Source organism: Mesitornis unicolor, unplaced genomic scaffold, assembly GCF_000695765.1.
Source record: "Mesitornis unicolor isolate BGI_N332 unplaced genomic scaffold, ASM69576v1 scaffold37551, whole genome shotgun sequence".
Taxonomy (NCBI): Eukaryota; Metazoa; Chordata; class Aves; order Mesitornithiformes; family Mesitornithidae; genus Mesitornis; species Mesitornis unicolor.
In genome coordinates, this window is record NW_010162466.1 from 38,629 (window position 1) to 50,518 (window position 11,890).

The 11,890-nt window shown below is 48.4% G+C and overlaps 1 protein-coding gene across 2 annotated transcripts in view; it reads left to right on the forward strand.

Moving 5' to 3' along the window:
- Positions 1-11,890, forward strand: part of CACNG2 (calcium channel, voltage-dependent, gamma subunit 2) — a 51,676-nt gene that overhangs the window by 38,388 nt on the left and 1,398 nt on the right. For both annotated transcript variants that reach the window (XM_010193631.1, XM_010193629.1), the window contains one exon: positions 8,324-8,407. In XM_010193631.1, coding sequence (XP_010191933.1) covers positions 8,324-8,407 — 84 coding nt within the window. The remainder of the gene's footprint in view (positions 1-8,323; positions 8,408-11,890) is intronic.

The window sequence follows — 11,890 nt, forward strand, 5'->3', positions numbered from 1 at the left end:
TTCTCTCCACGTCCTGATCAACTTCTGCCTTCACTTTTCCATCCTTCACCCCAGCACCTCTAGCATTTAAGTTGGGCTCCTGTAGTTTAAAATGCAACATCATGCTACAACATCTGAGCGCAACTATTTACAAGCCCTTTTCTCAATTACTTTTCTGGTTCCTAGCTCATTTAAAGACCAGTTCTGCATCTTCTTGCAAGGCAAAGACAATAGCTTTTACCGACTCAGCTCATACACCTTGAAAACACTGCAACAGGACTCATATGGTAGAAAGTTCATTTGTTTTCCTAGCTATAGTGACACTAGTCACTCTAACAACTGTAGAAATAGTTTCTAACCTCTCTGCTGAGGAATCAGAGATATTGTCAATGCATTATGCGTTCACTGAATCACACAGAAAAATATCAGTTAGAAAAAACAAGTTATTTCATTGACATACACAGGAAATCATAACAGGCATTCATTATATATGTATATAGAAATCTATTTTCAATTCCAGAATGCCAGTACAGCAGGGAAATGTGAGAAATACAACACTAGGAGGAGCAAAGTTATCCACGGCTTTAGATTAGTTAGATGATCTTAATACATTTTTATGTTTAGTACAATTTTCTGAAGACATCCAGCTCAGGTTTGTCTTCAGCAAAGTCTAGAAAATAGAAGCAATTATTTATCGAGTGAGATGTTTGTACTGGATGTATGCAAAAAATATTTTTGAAATTATTTTTATTATTGCTGTGTTTAGGTTTTTCATTTGTAACTTGGACAGATGTCTAGCAGTCCCTGAAAACCAGCCACCCGCAATGTTTTAGCTTGTAAAGCTCAAATGTGCTGGATTTGTGTTTGCACCAAAACGCGTTCAAGAGCCTTTGCCCAATTTTCCCAGCCAATCTCACTCCCTGCCTGTGACAAAGCACAAGGAATTTCAAGCCACAGAGAGGATATTTTTGAAAGTTACAACCCTGTAAAAAGAGGGGTTTTATAAATGGAAATCTTCATCTAATCTTAATAATAGGTTTTGCTACCACTGCATCTCCACCCACGTACAAGCAATAGCTATAGCCAGCTCCGAGGCAGAGTCTATCGGCTACTTAGCAGCACGCAGCAGCGTTACGGAGCAGGGTGGGAAGGCGAGGAGGCTGCCGCCTCCAAGGCAAAATGCAAAGCGACTGAAGGCTGAAAGCAGTCGCAGGGTCCGGTCGTAATGCAGCGCGATCCCCCTTCGCGGCCACTGCCGCAGCGGCAGCACTAGGCAGGCGGAGCGCTGCAGGGGGACCATGCGGGTAACGCGGGGACGTCATGGGGCTCTTCTGCACTCCCACACAGCCGAGGCTCTACCGGGGGGACCCAAGCCGCCTCCACGGCACACATGGTGTGTCATCTTCTGTCATTAGCCTCCCTCTACTTCCCCAAATGAGTGCTGGGGAGGGCTGCAGAGAGCAGGCGAGGAGTAAAGGCTGAGAAAGGCAGAACAGTAGCCTGGTATTGGCTTGGATGGAACTTCTCTCCCCGGTGCTTGGTGGATGTTCACTCTACTGCTCTCCTTCCATCTTGTCATCACCTTCTCAGTGCTACCCCATACTGTCTTCTCCCACTTTTTTCTCTCCTGCCCATATATCTGCATTTCTTTTGCCATTTATTAAACGTCTCCAAAACTCATCTCCGCAGAATTGGTATTATCAGGCTGTTTTACTGCCGTAGCTTTGGTCATTGCTAATGTGCTGTGATATACCTCTTTCTTCAAGCTCATCTAGGCAGCAATGGTCTGTAAGGCAGTGTTTGTAACTTTTTTACTGCAGTAAGCTCCCTTTATCATTTGATCCTTGGCAATAGCTGTAATAAACATGATTATTAATAATAAAGTGAAGAGAGCTGGTATAATGGTTCTACCTTGTAGGCAGGGGAGATATTCTTTCATAACTATAAGATCAATTTCTATTTTGCATCAGTTCTTTTACAGGCTTCTTCACCACAATATCTGAATGATTTCCAGTGGCACATTAAGTGATGGGGCTTGATATCAGTCACATGTGGTTTGTTCTTTTATCCTCTCCCCAGGGAGAGAATTATGTATGCAACATACTGGTTATGTTGCTAGGGTTTTGTTTGGTTTTTTTAACATATGCACTGCTGCACGTCTATGCTGCAGAAGATCACATCAAAGCAGGTGCCTTGCATTTGGACAGGGAGGTGGCAAAATTTCTGATGTTCCTATGGGATCTCTGCTATTGTCCCAGACTCACCCCTGAAGACCCCATTTGTTGCCCCACTGAGCTTCACCTTGTAGTCGAAAGTTCCTCTGTCCCAAAGGAGAGCTGTGGACTATCTGGTCTTAAAATCACCCACCTAAGCCAAAAGGTATTGCCACTAGCACAGCATCCTCTGCTATTGTGCAGGGTCAGAGATGCTACAGCAACATCTACCTGCTCAAGATCTAAAATGACCATCCCTTTTGGCACAGAGGCTACACTTCCTGGTATAACCTTACACCTTGTAACCAAGGCCTTTAAATGCAGATTGAGGCATATTAAAAGATGGCCTAATTTTTGCAAGGTGCTATCCATGAAGAGATTCCCTGAGAGGTATAATGAGCACTTTCTTTTGGGCATGTCAGCACAGGTTGGTAAAAGAAGATGCCCATGAGCTCTGTCCATGCTCCCTGTCACCGTGCTCTTCATCAGCTCCAAATCCCCCAAAATAAGGACTGCTCTCAAGTGTTTTGTTCTTGGAAAGATGGAACGCAATCAAAATGCCTTCAAAGGGCTTTTTCTGTGCCTCCCTTAGCACTTCATGCATCCTCAATCCTTCCTCTTGAAGTCATGTCAGGTTGGACATTACGAACTCAGTGTCATTATTGTCATTTTTTGACGGCGACAGCAAACCTCCTCTCCTGGTTTGAAAGCCCTTTGCCAATACATGTAAGAAAGTCACACCAACAGTTTGCTACGTAGCTGTGGAATCTGTCTTCCCATCCCAGAGGATGGCTCTGAGCCCCACTTCGCTGTGTGGTACCAAATGGACTCTGCTCAGAAATAGGGTCCTGGACCAGAAAGAAATATTTGTGTTTCTGTCTGACTACCTGCCCTTCGTGTGCCATTTCTCACATTTCTTTCATGAGTAGATAGCAAATATTAGTTCAATCTACAATGAAGATTACTTCTAAGGCAGGAATCACAAGTGTGAATCTGGGAGACCTTTCACGTGTGTGCAGCCGTCGTGTTTATCTGAGAGAAGGTCACATCAAAGATGAGCATGTTATGTTTGAACTGGAAGGCAGGAAGAATTATCTGGCCCAAATGACTCCATGTCTGATCACTTTCATATTTTTAATATTAATATCCTCAGGCTATTTCCCTGAGGCAGGGAAATACCATAATTCCCATTCTGAGTGAAAGAAGATGGGGTGAAGTGACTTGCCTGAAATGATACAGGGAGCGTGCGGCAGAAAGAGGTACTGAATCTTTGGCCAACACCAAGTCATCTTTCTGAGCTTTTAGAGACAACAGCTATATCCAGCCCTTTTTATTTATTTCTCAGGGAACCACCATGCCAAAACCTCTGCTAAATTAGAGAGTGAGACTGAAGGAAAGCTTTCAGTGGATTGCTTTTTTCCATAAATGGAAATATCACAAATCATTCTGGGAAAACAGGTCTTTCTGTTCTCATCCCTCTTTGTCTGCTTCTCTCCTTTTGGACGACTTTTCCTTTCTCTCTGGCTCCCAGTTTTCAGATGTACAGTCCTGACCATTTAAAAGTGTTCTTACCCCGCAGGAAGGGTGTAGCTTTTCTTTCTTTGGAACTTACTATTTTGTGATGGTTTGCACTCTGCAGGCAAGCAGGACTTCTGAAAAAGACAGGGCTGCACAAAGCAGCACAAAAATAAACTATATTCCCAACAATGCCGAGCCAGGTTCTCATCAGGAGTAACTCAGTCTGACTCTCACTGCAGCAGAGCTGGTGGCTGCCAGCTGTCCTGGATAGACAGTGTGTACCCAAATGATGACCCAGCCGCATTGGAGGAGGTCTTTCTGAGAGCTGAACATGCAGTTGATGTTGATTTTCATGCATCTTAGACATTTGGTCCTTCTAGGCAGTATGGCAGGTTGTTTCTGCTCTTAATGCCCTGGCTGGGCAACTTTTGTCCCCATCCAGTCACTGGGGGGTGCCTGTTGCACCAGTCCTAGCCCCTCCAGATTGCCTTTTCCAAAGCTTGGGGTGGTGGCAAGCAAATTACATGGACCTCATCTAAGGACTCCCAGTAATACCAAGGGCACTTAGGGGCTGCTCAGCGATTTTCGATGGACATGGGTGTCCCCAGCCTTTCTGTTCTGAGACAACTCAGAGGTCCTCCCCACCTCTTTTGCAACCTGCAGATCCTGCAGCCCCAAAGCAGGCTGCTTGAAGGATGCCCACACTGATACGCCAAGGAGGGGGAGGTGGCTGCGATGAATGAGAGAGACTGAGAAACACGAGGAAGATCTGGTGGGCGAGCACAAAAAAGAGGATGAGGGGAGAGCCCGAACTGCTCTGGGAGAGTTGCAGGGAGGAGGTGGAAACACATGGCTTAGGTTTCTCAGAGACATATGCAGGAGAAGTCAGAAAGCTCAACACCTGCCTGTTTCAGGGTTCGCAGCATGAAATAGCTCAAGTCAGGAAAAATGAGAAGCACAAAGGGAGACAAGTACAGAGGAGACATTGCTATTACTACCTTGAGGAGCTCTCAGAGATCCATCACACCCCCCCAAATAATGATTTGCTCTTCCTCAGGCGGTCAGGAGTATTAACTATAGGGTGGCACATGGCTCTTCCCTCCCTGGCTCTGCAAACCGCACGTGCAGCATAGGAGAAGGCTGTTGTGTCAGACCTCAGCAGCGCCGCTCAGCTGCTTCATCCCGCTCCCCGCGTGCGGCCACAGCGCTTCCACCAGCACAGGTGCCAGGGAAGCTGCTTCACCATCTCAGCAGGCCACAGATGTCCGCCAGAAAATTGCTGAGTGACCTTGGCGCAAGTGACATCGAGGCCTTCCCTGCACCAAGAGGGTTTCAGAAGGGCTGCCATCCATCGCTCACTGACTCCATGTGCTTGCACAGCCGCCGGCACCAGCGCACCCACACCATGCCCTCTTTAACACATCCCCCTGCGGCACGAGGCAGAGGAGTGCTGTCACCCCCGTTTTACAGGGTGGGACTGGAAGGCAGAGAGAAGAAGTGGTTTTAACAGCATGCCTGTGGCAGAGCAAAAATTGAATCTTGTTCTCTTATATTCCCAGTTAGAGCATTAATGACCTAAATTCTGCTTCCTTTCCCCATCCATTGCCCAGAGGATCTAGGAGGCATTGGAGGAGAGGGTGTGGTGGCACTGATGAATAGTCAGCATCCAGAGTCTTGGCACTCCGTGCTGAGTGCAGGCAAAGCAGAAGCTAAAGTGGGACCAGCGCTGCCCACCCTGCCCTCACGAACCCCAGTAGGGTTGAGCCAGGGAGGAGATCAGCTTGGCACAGGTTATCAGCCTGTCATGAGGGACAGGTCCTCAATGCTACAGCGTCTCAAGCAAGACAAGGCTGGGCACCGCAATGGCCAAGCAGCCTCCTGAGCCAGAACAGCAAGGTCTCTTAAACACTCAGCACCAGGAGCAGATTTTCAAAGAGCCTGGCTTGTACCCTCACCCTGTCTAAGCTGCTGAACTTCTAACTAGCTATCCCACACCAGCCCATACAAAAGACACCCTGCACAAAATGCAGCATCTTTCCCAAGCAGCTTGATTCTTCACACAGGAATTAATCAGGCTCAAATACAGCAAGAAACTGAGTGTGGGAGAGGGAGAAGAGAGGAAGCAGGGAAAGGATGGCACAGAGTGAGGGAGTTTCCACATGCAGTGCCTCTTCCCTCCCTGGCCGATTCCAAATGGGGGGCTCTGGCTGTGCACCAGGAGCCTCGTCTGGGAGGTGGATGCAGCATGTAAGGGCAGGAGGCACTCAGCATTCAGGATCTGCTGGGCAAGGAGCTGAAACCTGAGTCTGGAGACTTCCCCGGTGCCTCGGAGAATGGCACTGTTCATGTGCACTGTACAGCAGTGTCCGCAGCCAAAGGACCAGGGTGATGAGCTGCTCATCTGTCGCTGGCAGATGGCCCCAGGCAGGCAGGCAGAGGCGAGCAAGGGAATGACCCTGTTCATGCTATATCTGCCTTTCTCACAGGTATTTAAGTGGGGAAGTATCAGGGTGGGAGCATGACAGGGGAATTTACTTGGCTACAAAGCTTTCCCTCCTGAAGAGCCATGACTTAGAAGCAGACACTTCTTGAATGAGGTAACTGGATTTGGGATGTGTGATTAATAACCTCCTTTCATCCCCCAGAGATTCAATGTGGGAATAGCAATTCAGAGGCACATGGAGAGGCTTTGTTCCTACTTTATTCTCCTATTACTTACCTCTCACATGCACACACACTCCTCTCTGCTGTCTCTAGCCTCTTCATGGAAGCTCTTTGAATTAGTAGTTAAAGGTGATGGGTATCTCAGAAGCATCAGACACAAGCTGACTGTATGCGGAAGGAGTAAAGCTTGGGGACTGACCTAGAGCAACCCACCTACCCGTCTTCTACAGCTATTTGCTCTGCTCTGCCTCCCAAAGCATCCCAAATCTTGCTCCATCAAGACTTGGCCTTGAGAAGAAACACAGGAGGAATCCTTTGAGCTTGGTCCTTCTTCCAGCTATTCCCAAATAACTGAAAGATCATTGAAATTCATCTGGAATAAACATTCCAAGAGATGACTCTGGGACTTGACATAGTCCCTGTAGGTCTAAGTCTGGGTAGGATTGGCCTGGAAGAGCCCTGGGTTCCTCACAAGCAACCCTGCCCAGAGGCAACGACCACAAGTGTGGTGGCTTCATTGTCCCCTCACTCTGCATACCCAGGTGGTCCAGCAGCTGGGCTCAGGGCCAGGGTGGCAGGTGGCTTTCCCAGGTTGTCACATCATTTATCACTTTCCAGACTTGAGCTCCAAACTCTTCTGCTGAGGGATCAACCTAAGCCACTTTGGTGGAGGGCCAAGGGATCACCATGCTCATCCATGCACTTCATGCAGATACTGCATTCCTCCTTTCTGGACAGATTATATCCAACAGCTCTCTGTTAAAGGCCAGCCACTGCAAGGGTCCAGAAAGAAATGTAAGAGAAGGCAGGAGAAGAAGTTTAGGGAAATCCCAGGCAGCATAATGAAATTGCCTTCCACATGACCACCCCTGTACAAGTGTGAACAACTTGATCCTTTGAGATACCAGTGGTCATGATGATGTGGCTGGAGGATTACCTCTCTGGAGTGGTATTCCTGATTCAAGAGGAAAAAGACATGAATGACAAAAAGAAGAGTCTAGTAGACATCCCAGATGACAAAAGACTGAGAAGATGTTGCTGACCTCCTGCTGGGATGGCTTTGCTGGTTGTGAAGTGTGTGAAAGAGGGTGCCTCATGACTAAAGCTGGCAGATGTCCCTGTATGTACACCAGCCTGATGAAACTGAGGGTAACTGACCCAGCTTCCCTTGCTTAAGGTGGAAGATTTTACTTCCCTAATGCAAAGGGTGTTTTGCTGCTGAGCTGCATACACACACTTGCACAAAGCTTCTTGTAGCCTTAGCCTGTGAGAGAACACAAGAGGAGGCCTGATAAAGGTATGCAAAAACAAGCACTCATAGGAAGAATGTAGATTAAGAGCTTTTGTTCTTCTTGTACCACACCAGAACAACGGGATGCATCCTGCCCATGAAATGAATAGGCAGCAAATTCACAGCTGAGAGAAACAAATGCTTTTCCATCCAAACCTGATCACCCCACCAAACGCAGCACTGCTGGGGCCCACCAAGGCCACGCCAGGTGAAACACAACCACCCACAGTTACACCAGTTGATGCTGAGGAAAGGGACCCAGGCCCACGTGCTTCACAGCATGACCCAATCTCCGGCTCCTCTTCCCATCCCACTGCCCTCAGAGGCGGGCAGTGCTCTCCTGTCCATCTGTGACAGGAGTCATAGCTCCCAGCCAAAGCCTCTGGTGCTCTCTCCATCACGGAGCGAGGGGCATTAGGCTAGCTGGGCATTGGGCTGGATTCAGATGGCGAATCCCATGTTCCTGTGCAAATAAGAGGGAGATACATATCCGAGTGTGCAAGGAGAGTACCTGGGCATTTAATGGGCATCCGTGCACAAGCGGGTGTGCTGCCTGGGATGAAGGCAGGGTGGGCACAGAGGGCGATGCAGAGGGCAGCTGTTCCTGCAAGGCAGGCTTTGGTGTTCTCATTTGTTCTTTTTTTCTCTTGTTCCCTAGGGAATTTTAAAGGTCTGTGTAAGCAAATCGATCACTTCCCTGAGGATGCAGATTATGAAGCCGATACAGCAGAATATTTCCTCCGTAAGTTTGCAGGCTCTTCTCTTTGCAATGGCTCATAGGTGCTAGCGTCGGGTGCCTTTTGCTTTCCGAAGGTAGGGTGGTGGAGACACTGGGACCTGTGAGGCTCTGCGGCACAGAGGAGGCAACCCCAGAACCTTGCAGTGCCCAAAAATGGCTCCACTCTCACCTCCCTGGGGCCCTGCTCATAAGAAAGCGCAAGTTTCAAACTCACAATAAAAACTAGTGGCATTTTTTAGTAACAGCAATTAATTACACTATAAATCTGAGTCTTTAATCAAATTTATTGAAGAGCTGCTGAATGGACATATGGTCAGGATTGGGCTAGCTGGAAGAGAGTGAGTGTGTGTGATTGTGTGTGTGTCCCCTCCTAAGGCAAAGGAAGTTTATATTTCCTTACCTGGTACTCCAGTTGCATCAGATTTAAGACATCAGCTGGCATGTGTCTGAGGAGCACATATTTCTGTCTTCACCTTTCCCCAAATACCACTTGCCTACAGAGGCTGCAGATCTGATCTTTGCTGTTTTTAGTGATTTTAGTGATGGGAATGCAAAGCAGTAATAAGGACAGTCAGAGACCTTTGAAGAAAAGACCCAGTGCTCACCCAGAGCCCCCAGGAGAGGTGCTGTACCCCAGGTACATGGCATTTCCATAAGGAAACCTAACCTGAGCTCTGAGCCCAGCCTGGTATGTACTGGTGAAGCTTGCACCACTTTGCATATGGGGACAGGGAAGGCAGCCTGGCCAGCAGTGCAGAACTACGTCATGTGTTGCCCTCCTGGATCACAATTCAGCATTTCCAACCACCCCAGAAGCAGGAGCTTGCTCTTCCTTTAGCACAGCTGAACAGGGATCTCTCCTCTTCTTAGGTCCCTACCTTGCTATCCTGCCCTCCTTCCACAAGCCCAACGCCTTTTGACACCAGGAGAAAATATCTCCTCCCTTCAGAAATCCGAGATAAGAGCTTTTGACCTCCCAAGGTTAAGCATCAGAGGTCTCCAAAGGCCGAGAGTCTTTCAGAATAGCTCCTTGTCATCCGGGTGTGCTCCAAGCCAGATGTGGAGACCCAGCCCTGCAGCAGTGATGAGAGAGATAATTTAGGCTCTCTGAGGCTCATTTGTATGTGAAAAGAGGCAGATCTTATGCTGCTTCCTCTTGGTTTTTCAAACAGTTCTTCATCCACTGTAAATTGTAAATAACCCAGGGAGATTGCTTCTTTCAGATGCCTTTCTGCAGCATCAGTCTCTTAATTGCTGCATGGCCCCTGAACAGCAGAGCTGAAGACTGGAGTTTGATCCGGTTTGGCACAGCGACTGTGCAGGCTGCCTCTGATGGCAAACCAGCTCCTGCAGAGTTGTTTGGGAGCAAGAAAGCTGCTTGCAGCATCAGCTGCACTTTAGAAAAAAAAGAGCTGGGGGATGGGGGTGAACATCTCAAGAAAGATGGGTCTGTTCCCTCAGCGGGAACAAGATCTGAAGACAAAAATTGGCCCAACATCAGGGTCTGACATTGTCCCCAGGGTAGAGCCCTTTTTAAGAAAGAACCATGTTCAAAGAGGGATTTGGCAAGTCAATAAAGGACTACTTGGGTCACTCTTGAGGGAAGTGGGATTTCTGCTGGCTTAGACCTGACTGGAGAGGGACCCCACCGAACAGCTTCTTCCCAGGACTTCTGCCAAACCAGAGTCCCTGGTGCTCTGCATGGGAGATGCCTGGCGGTACTGGCAAGAACAGCTAGGAAGCTGTTTTATTAGTATCAGACTAGGCTATTCCCTCATTCAGGGGACCAGCACTATTGGGGGGCAGTGTCCATGGCCTGGCTAGAGGGGCTTAGACTTTATTTTCGCCAGCCACCCACATAAGGTCTCTAGGCTTTTTGAAATCGAAAGCCTGTTTTCAGAGAGGAAGCAGAAGCATCCCTGTGTTTCTTTGCTGGATGACACTCAAGTTAGGGAGATGATACAAGGCAGCATCCAAACACCATTGTGAGTTCCCTACTCTTTAGACCAAAGTCTCTGGACCTAGGAAGACTGGATGAGATTCTGCCCCTCTCTTGCTGGCATGGTCCTCCTGAAGGACAGAAAGCAGGGGCTGAGCAAGGCTGCTCTCCTCCCCCATCACATAACATCCACAGCTCCCCATGTCAGCCAGCAGCTTTGTGTTCTCCCAACAGATTTGAATTTCAGAATTAAGACCCAGTTAAAACTGATGTGGTCAGGGCCAGGCTGCAGGACTGTCTGAGCATCCCTCTAGAAACCCTGTGAACAGCAGATGTCTGCTTTGACGTTTGCTTACTGCCATTTAAGCTTCACATTGTCAAATCCCGCCTTGCTTTCCAGAAGCTATTAAGATGGTTATTATCACTATCCTGTTCCTTGAAACACAGCCAGGCAGAACTGGAAAGCAAGCAAGAGAGGTTTTTCAATGCCTTTTGCATTCCTCATGCAGAGGCAGTGGGCTAGGGGCCCCTTCAAAGAGCTGACTGATTGTGCCTGGTAGGGTCCTGATGCCAACAATGTCTTTGAAGCACAGTCTCTGCCTGCTTAGGAAAAAGTCCTGCGCTTGCTTCAGTAAGGTTCATTCTTGCAGGCAAGGAGAGATTAGCTTTCATCCTCCCCTTCCAGATCTTTGCTCCACAAGCAGAATTGCACCAGCCTGTCTGATAGCTTTCCTTATCAAGCAAGGCTTCATTTCACACTTTAACAGCTTATTTTCTCTTGGGAAGGGAGGAGGGAAGGCCTTCCTAGTTAAAAAACATGAATATTGGCAGCACGAAATCAGGCAGACCGTCAGTACCCACTGAACCACACACGAGCAGTGTGTGCATGTGTGCATGTGTGCGTGGGTGTGCGTATACACAGTCCCAGCCTTTCGCTGTGTGAAGATGAATTTCCCCCTCCCCTGCCCCCAGAACCTCTGGGGTATGTTCTGCATGCGCGTATGAGCATATATGTGCATCTATGCCATTGCCCTCTGCTGGTTGAGCTCTTCCCATATCGACCGATGGAGAGCGTGCGTGTGTGGGAGTTGACACATCCAAACCCATCACTGCCCTCTGGAAGAAGCCCAGTCGTTTAATCACTAGGATAAGCCCTGCGTTTCAGCACGTGAGGCTGGAACTTTTGTTTCTCAGTCGTCACTGCAGCTGCAGAGCAGTGCACGGCACCAAGAGCTCCTTCACAGCCCTAAAATAAATAAATAAATAAATAAATAAATAAATAAATCTCTCCTTGAGATGCTCGTGCCCTTTCAGGAGGATTCAAGATTGAGCAGCTCCGCGGGAAGCATTTGGGTTGCTGCTCTTTCAAGAGCGGACTCAAACAGCAGTGCCCCGCAGGAAGAGAAGTCAGATGGTGCCGGGGCTTCCACTCCAGCCCGTAGTCTCCCCAGAAGTGGAGGAAAAGACAGCATGAAGGAGAACAGGCAGCATGGGCAGGCTCCCACCTCAACCACTGGCCCCACAGCCCTCTATGCCTCCCCACGCTG